Below are 20631 nucleotides of genomic sequence, written 5' to 3'. Positions count from 1 at the left end.
TGTAAAAGTCAAACCTTCTGCATCCACATTCTTTATTATCAAACAGTCTTGCACTTTTTTCCAAAACATTTGAACAGAGCTCCAAGTAAAAAACATGTGTTCTGTGTCTTCAATTAAGTGTTTACATAAATGGCATGGTGAATTTTCTGAATTAAATTTAAAGTGTAAAAACCTATTAGAAGGGTATTTAATATTTAAATTGTACTTCTTTTGCCTTGGGGAGAATTGGAAATGTTTAACAGTATTTTTATTTATGAATTAAAAACTTTATTTCTTAATACTTGATAGGAGAAGCAATATTGGATAATAATTTGTCTTAGATGTTTATTAGTCCAAAATGTTTTATTGATTTCAGTAAGGGGAGGGCTGGAGTAATTTTCGAATAAGATTGGAAACTTTTCATTTACATTTTTATACCTGTAGGTATTGCAATAATAACAGTGAAAACTGCTTTGGATGACAAGCAAATCCGTCTCTTAAAGTAAATTATTATTATAACTTGATAGCAGAAAAAGGGTCGCGTCCAACGTCATCTGACAGCGCCGGAAGAACAGCACACTGGGCAGCTCTTCAAGCTGAGCTGGCTGATCGCTCGGGTTCTGCTGTGGGCTTGTCAGGCGCTTTTGGATGTTTTGATAGAAGAGGGAAGACACGTTACCAGGTTTTTGCACAGTCCTCTCAATTCTTTTACCGTCAAGACAGCGTTTTGAAGAGCTAAACTCGACGACATGGACACCGCCAATCAAGGTAAACAAAAACAAAGAAGTCGAGCGCGTTCATAACAGTTGTTGCGTTTGTCGCGTAATGTCAAATAACTGAAGCCTTATCTCTGGATCCCAGCGCGGTGAATGTGCGCTGGAGAAGGGGAGATAAGGGCAGGGCAGGCGATCGGGTTACTAATGCACAACAACAACACGGGACAGCTGAGGGCAGATTTGTATTGTTAACGTTACATTGATTTGATTTGTATCTAAATCACACGTGCAGTGGTGAAACTATATCCTGCATAACGTTATTGCTCGTGCGCTTTGCGTTTTCACGTATTTGGATTTGGGTTTTCAACATGAACTCATGAGTTGAGACATCGCTTGTCGTTTTGTCTGTGGTCAGGTTATGTGATGTTATTTAAATGAGCAGTTTAGGGTCATCGAGGGCCTGATGACATGCCTCATTAATATAACTCAGACCCAAGTGACACCCCCTCACAGACTGACCTAAATTGAGCACGGTTTGATCTGTGAAACCTTTGGACTGCGTACACGTGTGTTCAATCGTTGAAAACCTAGAGTCAATAAATATATCAATTATATATTGTTTTTAATTAAGCTTAAGGAACATTTGAAGGTAAAATGTATTCTCTCCCTTTGGAGAAATTTGTTTTAGAAAAAAAGTTATGTTGTACATAGATACCCACAAAACTCTAACCCTAAAATACCTTCTAATATAAATACAGTTCCATTAAAACATTCATTCATTTTCTTTTCAGCTTAGTCCCTTTATTAATCCAGGCTCGCCACAGAGGAATGAACCGCCAACTTATCCAGCTCTTTTTTTACGCAGCGAATTCCCTTCCAGCCGCAACCCATCTCTGGGAAACATCCATACACACTCGTTCACACTCATCCACTACGGACAATTTAGCCTACCCAATTCGCCTGTACCGCATGTCTTTGGACTGTGGGGTAAACCGGAACACCCGGAGGTAACCCACGTATACACAGGAGGAACATGCAAACTCCTCTATTAAAAAAATAATCTAAAAATACAATGTGCACCCACTGCCCTCTGTTATGCCAACCAATGTTATCTTATTCTTTTGATCTTTCTTCCCTTCTTGCTCATTGTTTAAATTAATCAGGAACAAAAGAATGTTCATATCTATTATACTTGCATAGTGGAACCTTATATCTTCTGCCAGAATTCATCAGATCAAATTCCAAAAACAACACATGCAAAGAGTCTGATGAAATCTTGTTGGCTTGTTAAATTATGCACAACACAAAGATGTCTTGTAGCGAACCAAGTGTCTCAGTTCCATAATTTTTCCTGCCACTCTCATCAAGTTATTTACTTGGGTTCTCATACATACAGCAAGAACCCCTTTTCATGTCACCAGCAGGGAATCTCTATCTTGAATCCAATACATTCATTCATAACATGGTGTGATTGCTTTTTTATTTTACTGCAGTGAAATGAATTTCTTCATTCGTTGTTTAATTTTTTGCTTTTTAATTTAGATCTGTCTTGTGAAGTGTGGTTGGATTCATGGTGACAGGATAAAACAAATATAGAAATTACTGGAGACATTAAAGAATCTTTATTTTTTTGTTCTCTCAGTGGTGACATACTTGTGAAAAAGGAAGTTTTGACGCTACAAATCAAAAAACTACAAAAGATCAATATCTGATCTATATTTTAAGGAAAAAATTTGTTTTTCTAATTTACTGCATGGTTGGCTATAGGGTTGCACAATATACTGTTTCAGCATCGATATCGCAATGTGATCATTCGCAATAGTCAGATCGTGAGTATATGCAATTTTGCAAGTGTTTTTGAGGCCTGTGACTGTGAGGGTTTTAAAAGCAGTCAGTCATACATAAGAAAATGTACCGTTTGTAACTTTGAAAAATTAATAACGATTAATTTTTTGGAATTGTTTATAAAGCGAAGACTATGCAGTATTATTTTTACATTTATCTATTACTGTATACCTGAATACATTTCGACTCTACTGAAAAACAATAAAACGCTGAATGTTAATTAGCATATTTTACTTTATTAAATTAATCTATGCTTGTAAATTGTTTATTATATTTTATGCACTCGCCTACAGATTCTTCCCAATCAAACTAAAATGATAGATTCTTTACAAACATTCATTCAACTCATCTTGTGAAATTGTATTTATATCACAATATATAAGGCAGAATAAAAAAATTAATGCAATGTGTAATTTTTCAATATTGTGCAGTCCTACATGGCGGTTGCTGGTGCTATTAGGGGCGGGATGTTCTGTTGTTTTTTTAGAGAGCAATTGATTGGTCAAAAATCAGTGCAGTGCAGGATGGGTCATTATTTTAGGTTCTTTTTTCCCCAGTCAATAAAGACTACAATGGTTAAATGTCTGCTCAGAGTGAATTTGGAGCGCTAAAAGTAAATGCACATGCAATTTCTGCAACACTAGCAGCAACATGTATAAAAATGGACTACATAATTCTTTATTTTCAAATATAGAGCATAAATATTTTTCTGTAAGTACTCAATGTGAACGTATAGAGCTTGTTAATAAGAAAAACTGTTAAATTTAGAATTTAAAATGTACAATTTCTAATATTTATGTTTCTATTTAATTTTTTTAACAAATGACCTGTTAAAATGTATTTAAAAATAGGCAATAAATATGAATGCAAATTATGTTCAGAAATCAGCTAAAACAGCACAATGTTTAGTGTTTCTTAGCAGAAATGTAGACTGCTTAGATGTCAACTCAAATTCAAAGTGGCAAAAATACAGCATCAGACGTTGGCTAGTATTTATGATCATATTTGTATCATTATACAGAAATCCATCATTATACAAATATGAAATATTAAACTGAACTTAGTTGTGAAACTAGCAACACTGTGCTGCTTTTCCTGTTTTTATATAAACCAATTCAAAACAGTGATTTGAAAAGTATGGTAAAAATGTTTTAAGTTAATTGATAACGTAATCAGCCATTTATATTACTCAACACATCCTCATTTTCTTACAGACATCAATCTGAACTCGCCACACAAAGGTCTGGGCTCGGACTCGATCTCAGACTTGCCTGAAGAGAGAGGCGCAGCAGCTGTGAGTCCTGGGACTCTCCCTCCAGGCCTGACAGAAGAAGAGGCAGAGGAACTCAGACTGGAGCTCACCAAGGTAAACGCCTGCAACCTCCATGAGGCTGAAGATCTTCTCTGAATATGTCTTCAGATCAAGGCTGAATTTGCATTTATTCAGAATTCATGTATTTATTTATTTTTGTTCACTTTCTTCTTAAAAAAATAATCTGTGACATTCCTGTGGCAGGTAGAGGAGGAGATTAACACCTTGCGGCAGGTGTTGTCAGCTAAAGAGCGCCATGCATCAGAGCTGAAGCGCAAACTGGGCCTCAGCCCCCTGACTGAGTTTAAACAGAACATCACTAAAAGCTGGCAAGATGTCCAGACCTCAAATGCGTAAGTATGCCTTACTCATGTCCTGCTTACTCAAACCAAGGACGCAACAGGTACAGACTTCTGGGTTGCCAGATGCAGAGTTGAGCCCTCAATGCCCGCAAGACCCTGAAAAAGACACATTGATTTGATGTCATTTTAGACAAAATTTTAAACAAAAGTGGTTTGTTGATGACCCTTCAGGAATAAGTAATCTGACATATTGCCAGATAAAATTTGAAATAAAATGGGTTTGTTGATATGGCGAATGGGTAATGACTCTGTATGATGGCAGATCCTGTTGCTGCTGCCTTAAGTGGAGGAATTCATTGCAAAACCAAAGCCTTTCTGACTAATCCACCTGCAATATGCTCACCACCAGCTCACAGACATCCCTCTCGCTTTATTCTGCTGGAAATCAGCCTAAAAATAGAGAGTCGCAGGTGTGGTGCACATTACCTCTTGAAAGCATGAGTTTACATCAAACGTGGAGTTTAGTATTCACAGCAGTGAATTATATACAAATTCAATGCAAACACCCTAATAGAGACCAATTTTCAGGGCAAACAATGTGGAATATGTAAGGCATTTATAGGGAACTTCACCTCAATTGCATCGACCACACAAGTTCAAATAATTGAACTCAAGCTAGAAGATTGCATAAAGGGAAAACATCAAATGAGAAAACTAGAGAGAGTGATACAGTGTTTTGTAGCTAGTGTGAACTCAGCATTAGAAAAAGCTCTTGATTGCATGTTCATACAGTGGAGGTGGTCATTGTTTTCTGTGTATATTATTGGGCATCTGGCGTCAACTGAAAGTCCTTCAGTGTAATTATTTTACTACTACTTGTGTAGTGCTTTGTACGGTGTGATCCAGTACACTGCATCCTCAGTAGCTTCAGGTTTGCAGGGGTCAATATTAGACTTATTTTTGGCAGCTTTAGTTATATGTTGTTTTTATGTAGTTTCTGCTAACCAATAAGCATGTTTGAAGTAGTTTTTGACTTATGCTAACCCCCCACCTCCTTTTTTATGGAGGTTGGACAATTTTTTGACAATGGATTTTAATATCTCAGAGTTGTAAGTGTGAAAGTTGTCATTAGTTACGTTTCCATCCAAAGATGCAAATAAAATGTATGTGCAAAACTGTATTATCAAATAAAAGATGTGCGAATAAAGCAGCGTTTCCATCCAATAAGTCAAAGAGAACAAAATCGTCACTTCCTGATAAACTGGAGCCAAATATCAAAAGTATAAATGGAATTTGCTGCATTGGGAGAAGCTGTGCAGTGATGTGATTCTTCCGTATAAATACAGATTTCTGTATTTTCAAACCTAAATTGCGCGACCCTTGTAATTTGCTCTCACAACTGCATGTCACAAGCACATTTGCTCTATGTACATTATAAATAAAGCCAGGACGCACATTAGTTATTATCCTCTGCAAATCAGCTGATCTTATGTCGTTTATTTAGTACTACTGCCGGATCTGTGTGGATCTGTCCCGACATTGAGGTAAAATTACTGTATAAAGTTATTAAATTTTGGTCACACTCTACAATAAGGTACATTAGTTAATGTTAATTAATGCATTTACTAACATGAACAAACAATGAACAACACATTTACTACAGTATTTATTCATGTTGGTAAATGTTAGTTAATGAAATCACAGCAGTTCATGTTAACTCATGGTGCATTAACTAATGTTAACAAGCATGGACTTAAATGGTAATAATGCATTAGTAAATGTTCAATTATGATTAATAAATGCTGCACAAGTGTTATTCATGATTAGTTCATGTTAGTAAATGCATTAACTAATGAACCTTATTGTAAAGTGTTACCAATTTTACTTGGGTGACTATTAAACTGCTAAACATTGAAACAATTAATAATATAATAACACTAAGACTGAAATGGTTTTGGTATTTTAGAATGACCAAAGCAACATTACAGGTACAGTGTGCTCAGCCTTCTGGTTTATCTCTTAACACACATTGCATCTCATGATCTCAAATACAAAAATTAGATGACTATTTTAACGCACACAATGGAATTGGTTCAGTAAAAGTGTTTCAATCATAGTTTATGCGCATCTTTTTTTATTAAATAAAAAGTTTATTCTACTCAGTCATGCGCAAATGTTTTTATCCGCATTTTCAAAATGTATGTGCATCTTGATGTTTTCATCAACCGTTTTTTTTTTTATATCTCCAAAATGCGCATAAAAGTAGGTGGATGGAACCGTAGCTACTGAGGTAAATGAGTATTTACAGCAAATATGATTTTTCTATATGATTTTGATATAATATGACAGTTGTTTAGGGGAGAGTCCACCCAAAACTGAAAATGTTGTCATCATTTACTCACCCTTCACTTGTCACAAAGTTTCTGTTGAACACAAAATACATTTTTTGAAAAATATTAGAAACCTGTTAAACCTGCCACACTATTTGTTTTTCCACTATGGAAGTGTTATTGATTACTGGATTCAAACATTTTTCAAAATATCTTATTTTGTCATAAACAGAAAAAGGAAACACAAAAAGGTTTGTAAGGGATTAAAGGGATTGTTGATGTATATGCAGGTCAGTCAGCTTTATTGTTTATACTTGATACTTAAAACTTATACTTAAGTATTTATATATTAACTTATACTTTTTGCAAATTGCAGTAAATTCATATTTGACATGCAACATAAAATCATAGCCAGAATTTAAATACATTATGAGTGTTGAATTTTGAGCTTCTGTTTAACTAACGTTAACTCAGTTTGGCCAGAAATCAGCAGAATAATTTGCCAGGCGAATACCTCAGTCTGTCAGTACTTCAAACCAGTGTCAGAAAATGTCACAGTAATTTAAGACAGTAAAAGATAAGTTGTAACCCCTCTCTCTCTGCTTTAGTGATGTGCTGTTCAGCACATAACTGCGTCTGTGTTTTTTAGCTATGTGACAATGTCAGAAAAGCTGGGCCAGTGGAATGAGAAGGTTAAAGGGTGTGATATGTAAGTCTTTGACTGTGTCGGCACATATTTACACAGAGTGTATTTGCAGTAAATGCATGAGTTTCTCTCACCTGTCTCTGAACCGTCAATAAACAGAGCACATGAACACCTAAATCCAGAGCTCAACCCTTGACATCTCACTATAAACAGCGGGAAACATACTTGATTCTTCGGGTGTTTTCTGCTTCTGGTAATCAAAAAAGAGTTAATGCAGAATGTCAAAGATTCAGGTATTCACATGCTCAGACCTTGATATGTTAAATGGACCGTCCATTACAGGTACAGTCTAACACAAATAACCAAAGCCTGCCTCTCATATAAAAATGTATGTTTTTTTTGTAGAGGTTATGACGTGGTCTCCTGTAGCAATAACTTGTCAACTAACTGAAGACTAACTGAACACATTCACAGTATTGAAAAACAAAGACTATTATAGGAGAAAATAGCAGCTTGGTGGACATGGTTAGAGCTAGTGGTATTTTTTTCACTTCATGTTAAAGTGGGTGTTTGCAACGTTGAGTCATGTCTCGCATATTTTTCACTGTTCTGTTTTAGTACGTTATTTTGTCCACCCATGCATGCAAATAGTTGACTACTCCTTCGTGTCTGAAACTTTCAGGATCTTACAGCTGTGTGCTTCTTTAAATGATATGTTGCATTTGTTTACCATGTGTGAATTATCAGCCTTTGATCTTTGCCTATTGAAATTATTTGTCTCTATATAAATGTGTTTTTTTATGTAAATACTTAGTCCGAAAAAAAAAAAGAATTTACAATGTTAATTTTGCTAGCTAACATATTTTTTTACCTTTAATTTTATGTAGTTAATTTTTTTACAATATAGTAAGCAATAATTTAACAGAAAAAAACATGCTAACATACTGTTGATGTCAGAATTATTAGCCCCCTTTTGAATTTTTTTTCTTCCTTAAATATTTCCCAAATGATGTTCAAGAAAGCAAGGAATTTTTCACAGTTTGTCTGATAATGTTTTTTCTTCTGGAGAAAGTCTTATTTGTTTTATTTCGGCTAGAGTAAAAGAAGTTTTTAATTTTTTAAACATCATATTAAAGACACAATTATTAGGCCCTTTAGGGTTTTTTTTTTGTCATAGTCTACAGAACAAACCATTATTATACAATAACTTGCCTAATTACCCTAACCTGCCTAGTTGACCTAATTAACCTGGTTAAACCTTTAAATGTCACTTTAAGCTGTATAAAAGAGTCATGAAATATCTAGTAAAATATCTAATATAATTTTGACTTTAACTGGATATAATTACATGCATACACACACATATATCAATATGCACTTACATAATTACCTATATATACACACCACATAAACTTGCATGTAAGAAATAAGAAATAAAAAAGCCAAAGGCATATAATTCTTATATATTTTTTCAATTACAATTAACGGAAATGGGGATGTGTTTATATTCCATTTGTATCAACCATTTTTCCCAGCCCTTCCTGAAAATATAAATTTTCATTCTGAACATAAAAGTTAGTTTTTCCATTACCTGACTTTTTTCAATTATCTAACACTTGTTATTTTTAAGTAAATAATTAATCCACTAAAAAAAGCTTGTTTGGTAATCTTCAAAGTCTGACCATCTGCTTCCATGTTTGGAGTGGTGATTCTTCTGTTGATGTCAACCTGAGGGCTTCCATAGCAACTGTATATTAATAACCTTAAACACGCCCCTCTTACCGTAAGTTTGCTATGACAGAATGATGGTGAAGTCTAGATTGGATTCGCGGAGAGCCGGAAGTGCGATATGCACATCAATATAACTGCATTTTTTATGACACTATGCAAATAATTAATATTTTTATTGTTCTGTGATGGTTGGGGTGGGGGTAAGCATTAAAAAATACAATTTATTGGGTAATTTAATAGATATCAAAAATAATACTCAGTGCAACAATTGTTTTTACGTTACTATGATTGTTGGGTTTAGGGTTGGGGTGGGGTAGACGCTAATAAAATACATGATAAAATATGATCTAGCAACAACCGAGAATGATGTGCAAAAGAAAGCCCCACCCCCCTACTCAATATTCCATTTTAGTTAGAAGTATATCAACAACCTCTGGTTCATGCGGACTTTAAATGCTACATTAGTTCCCCATATACTGTATGCTGCTACTGTTCAAAATTTTGAGATTAATTTAATTTTGTAAAAATATTTTAAAAAAAACTCTAAAAACGCTATTTAGCAATACAGATAGGCAGCACCTCGGTAAAATAGTATTGGAATATAAACATAAACCATGTCCTCTAAATACTATATTTCTATACTCTAAATTATTCCCATTAAGGTGAAGCAGAATTGTCAGCATCCATTCGAACTTTAGGATCATGTGACACTAAAAACAGAGTCATTCTGAAGTGGTGTTAAAGTGAATTTCTGTAGCATAATGAATGTCTTCACTTGCCTTTTTGATCAGTATATGTTAATGGTATACATTTTCTTTAAATGACTCACTAAAGAAATTCAGCAAAAAAATCATCTTTAATGCCCCACAAAAGGAAAGTCACCCACATCTTGGATATCCAGAGGGTGAGTAAATTAACAGCAAATATGCAATTAGATAGATAAATCATTTGAATAAATAGTTTTTACAATGATTTTGAAGTTAGGCCTGTCATGATAGTTTTTTGTTTTGCGATGTACTGTGTATAGTCATCGAATATTTGTGATAAATTATATTATTATAATTTTAAGACCAATTTATGCCTATGCTTATTCATTGATTATACCACAGTATATAAATATGCATAAACACTTTCAAGTGACAATAGGACATGTAAATGTCCTAGTAAAATGGCTTTTAACCTTATTTGTGAATCATCACATTTCTAAAAGATTTGAAGTGTAGATCATTTCAGCCTGATCTCATGGGAAAATGTAAATATTATACATTTTGTCAGTTCAGTGGCTAATTCGTACTGTTGGAGCCATACATTGTATAATACCATTTGGCCACTAGGTGTTTGTACGATACTATACTGTGGCTTAACTGCATTAAAAAAGAGGTTGGTAGGAAGCACACAGTTTTTGACCGTAACGTACTACAGCGAATCGTGCAATATAGATTGAATCTCGTTGAATGGAAAAATAGACGTTTTATTTACATCTATTTTGCTTATTGACTCTAACTTTTATGCATGCAAAACAACGATCGCCGCAATAGGGAAGCCACTTCATGTACGAATTTAACGAGTTCATTCGTATGAAAATGTACAATTTTAAAAAGGAGGCGTGGCACCCAACCCTGCCCCTAAACCCTCAACTGTCATTGGGTGATGAGCAAATCGTGCTAAATTGTATGAATTTGTACGAATTAGCCTACTAAATTAAAAAGTTAAAAATTGCTGTAAGATTGCGTTGATCATGTGGACACCTCTTTTCAACTATCACTAGTTTTTAATTGAAATTTTTGTTCTTGAACAATATGTATTGCATCATTAAAAATTATTGAGGTCATGCCCATGTATTGCTCAATAAGTCAATATATTGATTATTGTGACAGGCCTAGTCAGCAAGAATCTAAAGTTGCTGAGACTTTGTACTAACAAAGACATCCCTTTGTACCACACAGTAAGAGAGGAGCGGTTAAGAATACTGTGGCTAAATCCATCAAACTGACGTCAAAAAAAAAAAGTTACTTTAACTTAGAATCAAATGGTCAGACTTTCACCTAAAGAATAACAATGTGTGCTAGCAAAACAAAACTTCAACATGTAACATGAGTTGTGACATATTACGCTATATAGACCCAGCTTCATCATAATCTGAAATTGGGCCTTGTGATGAGCCTATGTTTAGCTTTATTCATTTGAATTCTAGCAACAGTCTTTATGTAGTTGCAGTTCACATCTAAACCTGTCAGACAGGCTACGCTATCACGAGTGAGTGGGAGATCTCCCACTTCCCTCTTTATACACATCCAGACAGAGACGTCTACTGAAAGAGCATATGTTTGTGTTCGTAAGGAAAGTCATGTCACATTCAGATGAACAAGTGCCACGTCTGCGGCAACACAAATCAACGTGTGCTTGCTGAAACCATCCTGCTGTTTTGTGTGCACTTGCTGTAATCATGAACATTACATCATTAGATCTACTTTGCAATATCCTCTGCGCTAACAGGCTAATCGTTTCTGCAATAGCTAAGGCAGTTTGTAATGCCATTTTGTCTTTCAAGTTGACTTGAAAGCTCAAACATACTCGATCTTATGTTTTTTAACAGTTAAACGCCTGGAGTTTGTGCTTCTAAGAATGATTTGAGTGATACTTGTGTTGCTTTGCTAGCTGTTTTGTTTACCAGCACTTGCATTCTGCTTGTGAGGCATCATAACCAATTATCATCATTTCAAAGTGCTGTGTGTGCTTCTAGCACATTGTGGTTGTTCGAGTGCAGATGTGAATGCATTACCCTGTTCGTTTGTAGATATCTTTCAGCTTCTTCCACTCTGGATGACATTACCAGCTCTGAAGTGTGAGTTCATTCATTCTTTATGTTCATTTGTGTGTTTTGAAGGTCTCTTTATGGCCGCTCAGGGTTAAAGGTTTGGTTTAGGTTGGCTTGCTGTGGTTTGCAGACATTTCGTTGCTGGGTTTTTGGTTATCACAGGGTTATTATTGGTTATTACAAACATATTGCTTTTTTTTTTTTTTTTACTAGTATGATTTGTAGTGTGCATAAACTGTTTAAAAGTTTGGGATTTTTAAGATTTTTATGCTCACCACTGCTGCATTTATTTGATAAGCAAAACAGTACAAAACTGTAGCATTCTGAAATATGATTGAATCACTGTTTAAGTATATTTTATCATTTAAAATGTTGCTGTGATATCATTCTTCTAGTTGTTAATATCATACGATCCTTGAAAATCATTCTAGGATGATTTGTCGTTCAAGAAACATTTCTTCTTATTATTATTACATCGGATTAAAACCATTTGTGCTGCTCTTTTTTGGAATTATTATTCAAACCATAATCTATGATCTATTTTTCAAGATTCTTTAATGCCTATAAAGGCCAATAGAACAGCATTTGAATTAGTAAAACGATTTAATTGTACAATAGTTCCAAACATTTCCGTTTTTAATCAGTTTAATGGGCTCTATGCATGGCAAGAGTTCTAAAGCCTTTCATAAGGTTGCTTTTACAGCATTGATGTAGTAATGTAATTACAATACATTCAGTTAAATAAACTTTAACAGTCATTTAGCTGTTCAAGCGTAAAATGAGATGAAAGACCACTGTAACTGCTAACGCCATCAGTAGCAACAGGCTAGCACAGAAATTCCATTGAAAATACTGCGGTAAAATAAACTGTCATATTTTAAAGACATGGCAGGGGGAAATTATGCAGTGCTTCTTATCCTGTCTGAGAACCATTTTATATCGGATATCTAACAGGCAGTGAAGACCACTGATTTTTAACGAAGTCAGATTTTATACATGACAATTATGTAATGCTCTTGGGCTGCCTGGCTGAAAAGTAATAGTCTGTGTACATATAGCCCATTCATCTTTGCTGATTAAAACTATTAATTTTATATGTTTTGTTAATTGCTTAAAGAAAAATCTTAATCTACCTAAACTTTTTAACAGTCACATTTATTAATTTTTTTTCAGCTCCTATTCACTGAAATTATTAATGTTTTTGAATGACTCAAATGGAATCTAGCTGGTTTTTGTCACCTTTGGTTTTTTTGATTCCCTTGTGAGAAGTGGAAATTCATCATGGATGTTAATGTGTATTATATGATATTTATACTTCTCTCTTTTACTCCACTTCCTCTTCCTTCTGCACTCTTCCTCTAACAGGTATAAAAAGACTCAGGAAACGCTGTCTCAGGCTGGACAGAAGACCTCAGCTGCCCTCTCCACCGTTGGCACAGCCATCAGCAGGAAACTGGGTGACATGAGGTATGGAAAATTCAAAATGCCCACCCTTATTTTTCCTTTCTTTCTCCTCTGTTATTCAGGTCACGAACTTACACTGACTCTACTATTCCTTACATTTGACTTTAGCTTTCTTTAATTCGTCAACATTACATTATTCACAATAATGTAAATTAGGACTAACCTGTAGATCCTTTTCTATATCCATATACATTTCATCTAACTTTGCTGTTACCTATTTATTTCAAGTGTGCTTGAAAAGCTCTGTAATGGATCTCCATCTCATGCCTTTGATTTTAATTTAGGCTGTCTTTTGCTTTGTTCAGACAAGCGGCAAAAATCTACCCTAAAAGTACTGATTTTGAAATCCTTATAAAGAAATAAAAACTAATTTCAACCAATCTTCAACCAGTCTTTGTAATTGATTACATTAAAAACCAAATTGAATTTGCATACAGTCTGAACAAAGCCTTCATGCGTTCTTTGCCTATTTTCATCTCATTTGGTTATTGATCCACTGCTTTCTTCAGCATTTGTGTTTCATCCTGTTGTCATCCATCATCATTACTGTGAAGCCATGAGTGAGCATTATTGGGCTCAGAGCCACTTTAACTGCATCCGGCTCTTTACTCCTCAGATCATAAAGCGAAACTCTCTCGAACCTGTTCTCCTGGCTCCTCGTTCACTTTACTGCATATGCCTTACCATTATTTGCACACTTTTATTTAACTTCCTTTACCACCCCTAGTACAAACAGAATGCAGAGAAAGCTAGTTTTAGGATGGGCTGTATTTTTAAACATGACCTATTCATAATTGAATTTTCCCCAGAGCTGCTTCTCTTTTGAACTCTGCCCCTCACTGACTCTCTTGCCTCCCCCTCATACTCCCGCACACTCTCCTCATAACTTACTTTTCCCATGAACACTTCTATAATTGCACTTTATAACTTATACCTATATCCTGCTCTTGCTGCTTCTGCACTCCTGGTTCGACCTAAACTGCATTTCATTGTCTTGTACATGTGTAATGACAATAAAGTTGAAGCTAATTTAATCTAATTGGTCCTGAGTGACCTGAGAGCTTGAACTGTTAACCTAAACTCTTATAAGTGAACAAAATGGCTTCATGCATGTTTAAAAGTGAATTTGCTGTACTTTTGTATCCCCTCATACATGTGCTTTTACCATCTTTAGTACTTTATTGTTCTTACGTCGTCTCCTTTTCTCAGCTTATTTTCTGACTTTGAGGACAAATAAAAGTTCTATCAACACCTCACCCTCTATTTGTTTCAAATACCGCAGTTTCATTGGCTATTGGGTTTGTTGACTGTCAAATTATAAGCGTTGACACTTTTCCACAATAAAAATCGCTGAAATAACCTATTATATTCTACACATAAACTATATATTCTTTGGAGTTTAGAGTTAGTATTGGTGTTAAAATCATTAACCTTTTGATAATCGGTCTTAAAGACAGAGAAATCGTAATCTCTTTATTCAGTAAATCAATCACTTCATTAATAAATGAATTTTCTGCTGCTGTCCTTCTACACTACCTTACAAAGTCTTGTCAATTCCAGTTGTAAGAGCAACAAATTATAACTTGACTTCTGGTTGATCATTTGGAAAAGTGGCAGAAGGTAGATTTTTCTGATGAATCATTTCTTGAACTGCATCCCAATTATGAAGACTTATTGGAAGCCCCATGGACCCAATATTCTCATAGAAATCAGTCAAGTTTGGTGAAGGAAAAGCCATGGCTTGGGATTACATTCAGTATGGGGTGTCTGAGAGATCTGATGGGTGGATGGCAACATCAAGAACCCAAGGTATCAAGTTCTTTGTGCTGCCCATTACATTACAAACCACAGGAGAGGGCAAATTCTTCAGGATTGCACTCCTTCTCATACTTCCACTTCCATGTCAAAGTTCCTGAAAGCAAAGAAGGTCAAGGTCACAGGTGTCAAACTCAGTTCCAAAAGGGCCGCAGCTCTGCACAGTTTAGTTCCAACCCTAATTAAACACACCCGATCAAACTAATTGAGTCCTTCAGGCTTGTTTGAAACCTACAGGTAAGTGTGTTGGAGCAGGGTTGGAACTAAACTGTGCAGGGCTTCGGCCCTCCAGGAATTGAGTTTGACACCCCTGGTCAAGGTGCTCCAGGATTGGCCAACCCAGTCACCAGACATGAACATTAATGAGCATTGCTGTGTTAAGATGGAGGAGGCTTCAAAGAGTCTTTGTGAACTCTGGGAGTCCTGCAAGAATGCTTTCTTTGCTGTTCCAGATGACTTTATTAATAAATTATTTGAGTCATTGCAGAGATGTATGGATGCAGTCCTCCAAGCTCATGGGTATCATACACAATATTATTTCTTTTTCCACTGCACCATGACTTTATATTCTATACTGTACAGTATTTCTGTTAGGTGACAAGACGATTGTCTAAGCAAAGTCATACCTTACTGTCATAATTAAATTATTAAAAATCAACGCTTGATCATATTTTTTTTTTAGGTAAAATAAGCCTAATCAAGAGGCCTTTACTTCTGATACCAAATGATCAACTGGAAGTCAAGTTATTATTTGTAAAACTTGGATAGGCAACAAGACTTTTGTCAGGGGGTGTAAACCTCATCCTTCATTCATCAACTTTGTGTCATTAACACGTAGTTCACCTTCATTAATTTGTTTTGGTATGAATTTAGTTTCACTTTAGATTTTTAGTTTCCCACCTGCCCTCTGTACCTGTTTAAATAATAATTTGTTTTTTTCTGCTTGCATTGGTTATGCTTTACTCCCAACATGATTTTTGTTTTATTCTTGTTTCTTTTTAACTGCTGCCTTTGCTTGGTCTACAGAGCTCTTCCTTTCTCTAACTCCTTTGGGTAAGACTGATTAATGTCATCCAGTCATTAATGTACATCACGGAGCTCTGCTTTAATACCGAGCATATTTCATTTGAATAAATGCTTTAATTATCATTTAAATATAATATTGGTTTTAATGTTACTTTACATCCAAATCGCTGCTCATGCATAAACACTGTACTATATTGTGTGTAAAATGTGGTTTGTAAAGGTCAGGAATTTGAGCTCGACATACTCACAGCTGCCTTAAATACTGTCCTGCTCGCTTTTCTAACACACACAACTTTTTTCTTCCTTTAATGCTTTCGAAGTAGCAACTACTCCATTCGTCATTCAATAAGTATGCCAACTATGAGGTAAAGTACTACGGTGAACCACAGACCCAAATGTTTCTGATTCATTGGATTGTAAAATGTTAGCAGTTTGTGTTGGTATTTAACTCTGTAAACTGCTGGATTGATTGTTTTTTGCATGCTTGTGCTTTTATGCTTTTATCTAGCAGTTTGTTTTCTGAAGCCAGGGGTTATGTCTAATTTACTGTGATGTCTTTATGAACTTTTGGGATTAACACACGTTTCGTTAAACAGGAACTCTCCAACCTTCAAGTCATTTGAGGACAAAGTTGGAAACATCAAGGTAAGGCTTTATTTTTGGCAGATTTCTTATTTTTTAAATACCTTTTAATGTTTCAATTGAGATTTGTCTCTAATAGCTTTAATATGTTTAAATACTAACACAATAATGTGATCAAAATCATGTAGTTGGCAAGGTTTGTTATTTATTGATTTATTTAATTTCTTGTGCTCAAGTCTGCTGTTATTTTAAAATATTATTAATGAGGTTTTAAACCTCAAATGTTATTCTTGTTTATCCAGTAGATAACTGACAAACAAAAAATGCATTCAAATTAAGATACAAATTATACCAAACGAAATATATGAAAATTATAACAAAATAAGGAATATAAGAAAAATATACAAATTATATTTTTGTTTGTGCCCGTCTACTACTCAACTGTGCAGTGATGATTCGTTTCACTCCATGGAAAATAAGGATTTAATTAATGCTTCACTGTAATCGTTGTATTATAAAACTCTGTCATATATAATAGCTCATTTTTAATATGTCATTATTTTAAAGATTGTGTCGTGAGCATCTGAATTTTCCTCTGTGCTGATGTGCTTTCATTTTCCTCATCTCACCAGCAGCAAGTTCAGGCAAGGGAGTGTTTAATAAGCAACCCTGGCAATATGCATTTAGATATCAAAGAAAAATATCTTAATATTAAAAAGGAAACATACATTTGATCCTGTCAAGATTTTATCAAGAAAAAATTGCATAATCTGACATAGTGACTTTCGTAACCGACAATAAAAATCGAGTCATCTGACCGGGGCTTTAAGTGTCAGTTTGGTCGACACAATCTCACGACAATTCGTAACTTTTTAATTTAGTGGATAATTCTTACGAATTTGTAAAATCTAATTCGTACAATTTAGTACGATTGGCTCATCCATTTAGGGGTGGGGTTAGGTGCCACACCTCCTTTTTAAAATCCTACAATTTTGTAGACTGAGACTGAACTCGTATGAATTCGTACGAATTAGCAACTAAAATGACAAACAAGAAATTCCTTACATTTTCTCGTAAGATTCAGCTGGTTTGGTTAGTATAATGTCCGTGCTAATTTTTTTTCATTATCTACTCAACTTTTATGTGTCACAAACATTATTAATTATTATTTCTTCTGTTGAACACAAAAGAAGATATTCTGAAAAAGTTTTTAAACTAGTAATCTATGACTTGCATAGTATTTGTTTTTCCTACTGTAGATTACAGCTTTTCATCTTTCTTGAAATCTTTTTTTAAATCTTATGAATTGTAGAGGACCCATAGGGCATGTTTATTCCAATCTTTTTTCTATTTAAAGCGTTTGTCATTGTCCATATTGGCCTTTTACTACAACAGTATCTCTCCACACAATACAGCCTAAAACTGTGATCATTCATGCTCACTGGGCATGTACATATTTTGCCTGCATTTATACTTGCCATCTACCAGTTTTGTACTGTAAATGTTGAAATGAGAGTGGTTTAATGAATCAGGAATGATTACACAATCGTCCAGAAGACCAATCGGAGAGCGATTGTGGATAGCCACACCACCATTTTCGATCCACACCTCATCCTCGTCTATAGTGGTCAAGCATTTCCAAATGAAACATTTTAAAACCTTAGCATTTTCAAAAAGCTATGTTCACAAGAGTCGTAAATGCTGAAGTAACAACACAGTACATAACACAACCATATTACAACATACACATTTTAAAATAAAAACACACTAGTGTGAATGTCTCCTTTAAATTCCCTCTAAGATTATGTGTACTATTATGCAGACTATTTTTTTCCTTCAGCAGCATCCTCCTTGCATTATTGACCATGTTTTGGTTGTTTGTCTTTCAGTATAAGGTGGTTGGAGGCAAAGCCAATGGTGAAAGTGCCCACTCTCCGAATGAGTCGGAACCCGCGCAGGAAAACGCTCCATTTTGAGAGCCCGCCTCTCTCCATCCAAACACTCATCTCATTTCTTTGTGAATCCTGATTACACCCACAACTCAGTTCTCCAAATCCTTGCGTTCCTCCATCCCTCCTTCCTCTGAAACCCCTCCACCTCCTGCTAAGCATGTGCTTGCTCATCTCACTAAACACACACAAACACACAGTACAGGGGACATCTGTGACATGAAATCATCACAGGTTGTACAAAAGATGTTGAATCATTTTGTATTAGAAACTATTTTACACTGCTTTGCATAACGTTTTTACATAACTTTTATCTATCTATCTATATATATATGAATATAAAGGAAAACAGATAACTATATTTAAACTACTGCCAAGCAGCGTTCATCAAACAGCAGAGGGGTACAAATTACACCAAGGAAAAACATTTAAATCCCGAGGGGGGAGGATTATAGGCCAACAAAGACAACAAACTGCAGGTTTCTATGCTGCTGAGCATTCAGTTGAGTTGTTTTTTTACTCTCAGTACAATGTGAAGCACTGCTTTGCTGTACACCTGGTGAATGTCTGACCTATTCAGTCGGCCTTACACTTTCACTCTGTATTGCTTTATTGGTCTCCTGCTGGAAAACAAATCATGTTACATGAATTTATTTTTGATCTTACCTTATCTTTGTTCATTCTTGCTGGCGTTCAGTTATGTTCTTCAGATTGTTGGGAATGTTTTATTTATGCTGTGTTTACTTTACGGAAATCGCTTGCCTTTGCTTTGTGCCATGCTGTTATTAAATGCCATAAGCTCTTTTTGTTTTCCTGTCAGAATGTTTCGCAAACATAATTATCACTTCACAAAGATCACTGGTCAATTGTAAACAAATAAAAAATGCAATTGTTCTCATGTGCACTAACCCAAATTGTAACACAGTCATTCAAATTCCTTTTGTTAGCGGCATTTTTCCCCAACAGACGTAAACACTAGTGTAGTCTGTATGGTAGCACAGTCACTTTTTAACCTGAATGTTATTGGGATATATTTCACTATTATTAGCAAATGTAATCTGTTTTTTTGCTTTGATATTTTTCTCTGTTCTATCCGAGTGTTTTATTTACTATAGGTGTTGGTGGGAGGCCTTGTTTTAGTTTAATACACAGCTGTTGATCACATGCCTCTGTGGATACAAGGGATTACTTATATTTGATTGACTGATGCCAATTTCACATGGCTTTCTCCCGTAGTCCATGTGTTATGCCATAGAATTAGTGGGTGGATGCGACTGTTGATCTGTGAACGTTGAAAAGATGGTGAACATTCAGAGGGAAAGGACTTTTTTGTTCATTTTAGTACATGTCATTTCGGGATTTTATTGTTTGGGGAACAGGCACCATATAGCTTTAAAATAGAGGTCGTTTTCTTTTAACACAACAGTGGTGTAACGCTTCATTTATTTTGTCAGTTGTTTGTATATCAATAAAGCATTCGTTCAAATGGCCTTTGTTTGGGTTGTTTTTGTCATGACGGCACTCTTCCAGCAGGCGGCAGTACGCCTCAACTGACAAGCACAGGATTGATTTTAATCCTTCCCCACAGCAGAGATGCTAAAGCTAGGGGTCACTGGGGCAAAGTTGACTTGTGATAGCTATTGGTTTGTCTCGGTTTTTCTTAAAAGTTGAAGGGGTCAAAGCAAAAAAGGTGTATTAAATACATTATTTTTTATATTTTGGGAAAATTAAGATTTAGTTGGAAACAATTTATTTATTCATATTACTTATTGTGCCCTATCATGCCTGGTAGATTAATATTTAATACTTAGTTCATTGTAACTTTAATTGTTGATTTTTAGCTTAAATCTAGGTTAAATTATTTGACCCAAATTCAATACGGTATGAGAAAGAGGCTAGGCAACTTGTATATTCAGGTCAGGGCAAGAAACAACATTGTTTTACTGTATTAAAGGGAGTTCACACAAAACTGAAAGTTCTGTCATCATTTACTCACCATTCACTTGCTCCAAGCTGAGTTTCTTTTTCTGAACATAAAAATTTTTATCTTAATAAAAGTTGCAATTTGGTAATCAGTGAAATTGTATTTGTTTTTGTGACCATACAGGCTTCCTTA

The 20631-nt window shown here is 35.0% G+C and overlaps 1 protein-coding gene across 9 annotated transcripts; it reads left to right on the top strand.

Annotated features, from left to right (window-relative positions):
- Window positions 1-535: 535 nt before the first annotated feature.
- On the top strand, window positions 536-20005 carry tpd52l2b (tpd52 like 2b). Of its 9 annotated transcripts, none has more exons than XM_087305176.1 (10): window positions 556-747; window positions 3755-3906; window positions 4057-4205; window positions 7134-7193; window positions 11659-11706; window positions 13045-13146; window positions 15985-16011; window positions 16308-16349; window positions 16581-16629; window positions 18456-20005. In XM_087305176.1, the coding sequence occupies exons 1-10, from the start codon at window positions 729-731 to the stop codon at window positions 18540-18542; spliced, it is 735 nt and encodes a 244-aa protein (XP_087161302.1). In that variant the 5' UTR covers window positions 556-728; the 3' UTR covers window positions 18543-20005. The 9 variants fall into 9 exon arrangements, with proteins under 9 accessions (NP_955876.2, NP_957179.1, XP_087161302.1 ...); XM_087305175.1 differs by having other exon boundaries at window positions 16305-16349; XM_087305178.1 differs by lacking the exon at window positions 7134-7193.
- The last annotated feature ends 626 nt before the right edge of the window (window positions 20006-20631 follow it).

Source organism: Danio rerio, chromosome 23 (genome assembly GCF_052040795.2).
Source record: "Danio rerio strain M-AB ecotype USA chromosome 23, GRCz13ab, whole genome shotgun sequence".
Classification (NCBI taxonomy): domain Eukaryota; kingdom Metazoa; phylum Chordata; class Actinopteri; order Cypriniformes; family Danionidae; genus Danio; species Danio rerio.
The sequence above is the reverse complement of the archived record's forward strand: the minus strand, read 5'-3'. Positions and strand labels throughout refer to the sequence as shown.

Coding starts and splice junctions, on each gene's coding strand:
- tpd52l2b (XM_087305175.1), top strand. Junction 7,194..11,658: donor AAGGTTAAAGGGTGTGATAT/GTAAGTCTTTGA, acceptor GTTCGTTTGTAG/ATATCTTTCAGCTTCTTCCA. Junction 11,707..13,044: donor GACATTACCAGCTCTGAAGT/GTGAGTTCATTC, acceptor TTCCTCTAACAG/GTATAAAAAGACTCAGGAAA.